Below are 2867 nucleotides of genomic sequence, written 5' to 3' on the forward strand. Positions count from 1 at the left end.
TTTTAGGTATTCGACCTACCTGACCCAAAAGGCCGATGGCGACTCCTAAATTATTTTAAAAACCATTTATTCACATCACTTTTCCCGCCAAGTAAAAAATTCGTGCCCGGACGAAAACCGGTTACGACAGTTTAAAAGAAATGAAAGTTTTGGTACTAAAACGAAATAAAACTAATAGTTAAGGTACTAAATGCATAGTTTACCCTATTTGTTTTGATAGACGTAAAAGAATGAGACAAATAAGGATAAAAAATATATAATTTTTTTAAATTAAATTTTGTAATAGGAGATTTTGAACGAGATAATTTTAAAAATTAAAATGAACAAATATATTGAAACGAATAGAGTATTTATTTTTACATTGTTGGAATGCAACTGGGTTTCCAATGTTGAGAAACTTACCCGAGTTGCTTCTAGATGGAAAAAGTGACACTAACAAATATATAAAAAAAATTATAATATAAAAGGTCCTAATAACAACTTTTGATATTCCTAACAACAAAATAGTAGGAATTTGTTTTGTTAAGTATCATGACTATTAAGAGTTAAAATTTGGTCTTCTGACTATAAAATGATTTTTTGTTGAGTCCCAACTATTAAAAGTTACAAAATGATCATTTGACTATTTATATATTCTAAAATCGTCCTTTTTTAAAAAAAAATTAACACTTGTTAGATGTTAACCTGCTGACTAAGATATGATAGAAATCATATTTTAATGATGTTTATTGGCATTACCATTGCTTTCAAGTATTGGCTCGCCAACATAATGTTTTAAGCACTAGTTCAACGACATAATGTAAACAGAAATTTGATCAATGAAATACATAAAAAACGATTATGGGATAATATTTTCTCATATCACAGTCAATAGTGTAATGTCCATCTCAGACGGCCGTCAATTTCTTAATGGAAAATGATGAGTTTGGAATATATAAATAGTTGGGTGACCATTTTGTAACTTTAATAGTCGGAGGACTCAAAAAAAATGACCTATAGTCAGGAACCATTTTGTAACTTTCAATAGTCAAGGGACTCAACAAAGCAACACCTTATACTTGGCATTTTTTACTCCATTCAAAAGTAACAAACTTTGAATTATCCTTATGATCGATGCATGCGATGGAAAGGTTGATCATGGAGGATTTTGTGAAGATGCTTTAAACTAATCACTTTATGACTAGCATCTAGAACTTTGAGATCATATAATTTGGTGTATGGAAAAAATGACTTATTTATTCAAATTTTGATGTTATGACTGCTAGGGTGTATATATATATCAACGTTTGTAAGTCGGTATAAATGGCTTAAGCAGAAGTACATATAGAAAGTAAACTTCATTAAGAAATAGGAACAAATTAAATTGATATAGAGAGCTAAAGCAAAGCTGTAGAATATCTCATGAGAGATTAACATGGAAAAAAAAGAAGATACACAATACGTACAGCAGACCAGAGAGACTACTGATTTTTTAGTCAATTTATTTCTTTCAATGTCATAATTAGAAAGAGTATTTTGATTTGTATTATAGTTCAATACAAAGCTTGATACGGCCTCAGCAAAGGGATCAGCCCTCCACTTAAGTGGAGGGACATGACTTCATTTGTGGATCCAAGCAGCTTTCCCCCGATGAAGATCATCGGAACCGGTGTGTTGCACCCCAACCTCATCAGGGCTTTCTTTATTTCCCTGTATTCAGGGTCTTGGTCGATGTCGTGAACCGTCGGGGTCACCCCAAGGTCATGGAACAGAATCTTGACCGTATAACACAAGCAACGTGAGCTCTTTCTGAACAGCACCACTCCACTCTCCGAAGCCAATCTCATCACCTTGTCCATGTCTTTTGCAGTTAAGGCGGTCGTTACAATTAACGTGGGATGAAGAAAATGCTAAAGCTCAGAGAGAAGTCACGATATACTTTCGATTTCACTTTAAAACTTAACGACTATTGGATCACTGCATTCGACTGAATGGTGGTGGGAGGTTGGAGTTTGAGAAAGAGAGAAAAGGGTCCAAAACCTTGGTGGACCTGAAACTTAAGCTCCGATGGTGGAGTATTTATAGGGAACATCATAGAGTAAACTCCATTGTCTGACAGAACATTATAAAGAAACTCTGCTTTAATTAGATGCTTTAAACCAATAATTTTGAATGTAACAACCCGGAAAATTTGGAAAAAAAAATTAATTAAGTAATTTGGTGAAATTTGAGGATTAAATTGAAATATTCAAAACTTGTGACCTGTTTTAGAGTTGAAGAAAATCCAGGGACCAAACCCTGAATTTACCCTTATAGTGTCGGCAGACATTTGGTTATATATGCGTATTGCTCAAATTACCTTCCCCATCACCAACTTCCAAACCCTATAATGACGACGTTCGACCTCCGATCGTCGTTTTGAAACCACCATCTTGTTCGTCATAAAGCGATGAACAAAACCCTTAAATCAATTGAAGTGAAAAGTTACCAAACGCCGTGAATTTCAAGTCAAAGTCTCGACTTTTTTTAACACCGCCACCGAGAAAATCTTAAATTCATCGCCAATCGTTGCTCCGTCTTCGACACCTCCCGCACCATCGTGTTCCTTATGTCGTTTCGAGTTCTGCAGTGACCTCCTTGTCTCCGGTGGCAGCGGCTCGTGAGGAGGTGAAGCAGTCAAAGTTTTGGTTTTGTTAAAATTGAGCTCTCCACCATTCAAAATTATGAACCGAGCTTTGTAAGTGCCTTAAAATCGCTTAAAATAATTTTTAGAAAATATTTCGTGATTTTTAGAACCCCAGAAACGGCCGCACGCACCCCCACGCGTTGCCACTGCGCGTGGGGGAGCTTTGAATCTTGGTTTAATGCAGTTGATCGATTTGACCGGT

General features: G+C 35.5%; 1 protein-coding gene across 1 annotated transcript; it reads right to left on the reverse strand.

Annotated features, from left to right (window-relative positions):
* Positions 1-1456: 1456 nt before the first annotated feature.
* LOC120165340 (monothiol glutaredoxin-S9-like) lies at positions 1457-1838 on the reverse strand. The gene has a single exon (XM_039174884.1). It carries the CDS (start codon positions 1836-1838, stop codon positions 1533-1535), a length of 306 nt encoding a protein of 101 aa, XP_039030815.1. The 3' UTR covers positions 1457-1532.
* Positions 1839-2867: the final 1029 nt, after the last annotated feature.

This window comes from Hibiscus syriacus, unplaced genomic scaffold (assembly GCF_006381635.1).
Source record: "Hibiscus syriacus cultivar Baekdansim isolate YM2019G1 unplaced genomic scaffold, ASM638163v2 tig00111582_pilon, whole genome shotgun sequence".
In the NCBI taxonomy this organism is placed as follows: Eukaryota; Viridiplantae; Streptophyta; class Magnoliopsida; order Malvales; family Malvaceae; genus Hibiscus; species Hibiscus syriacus.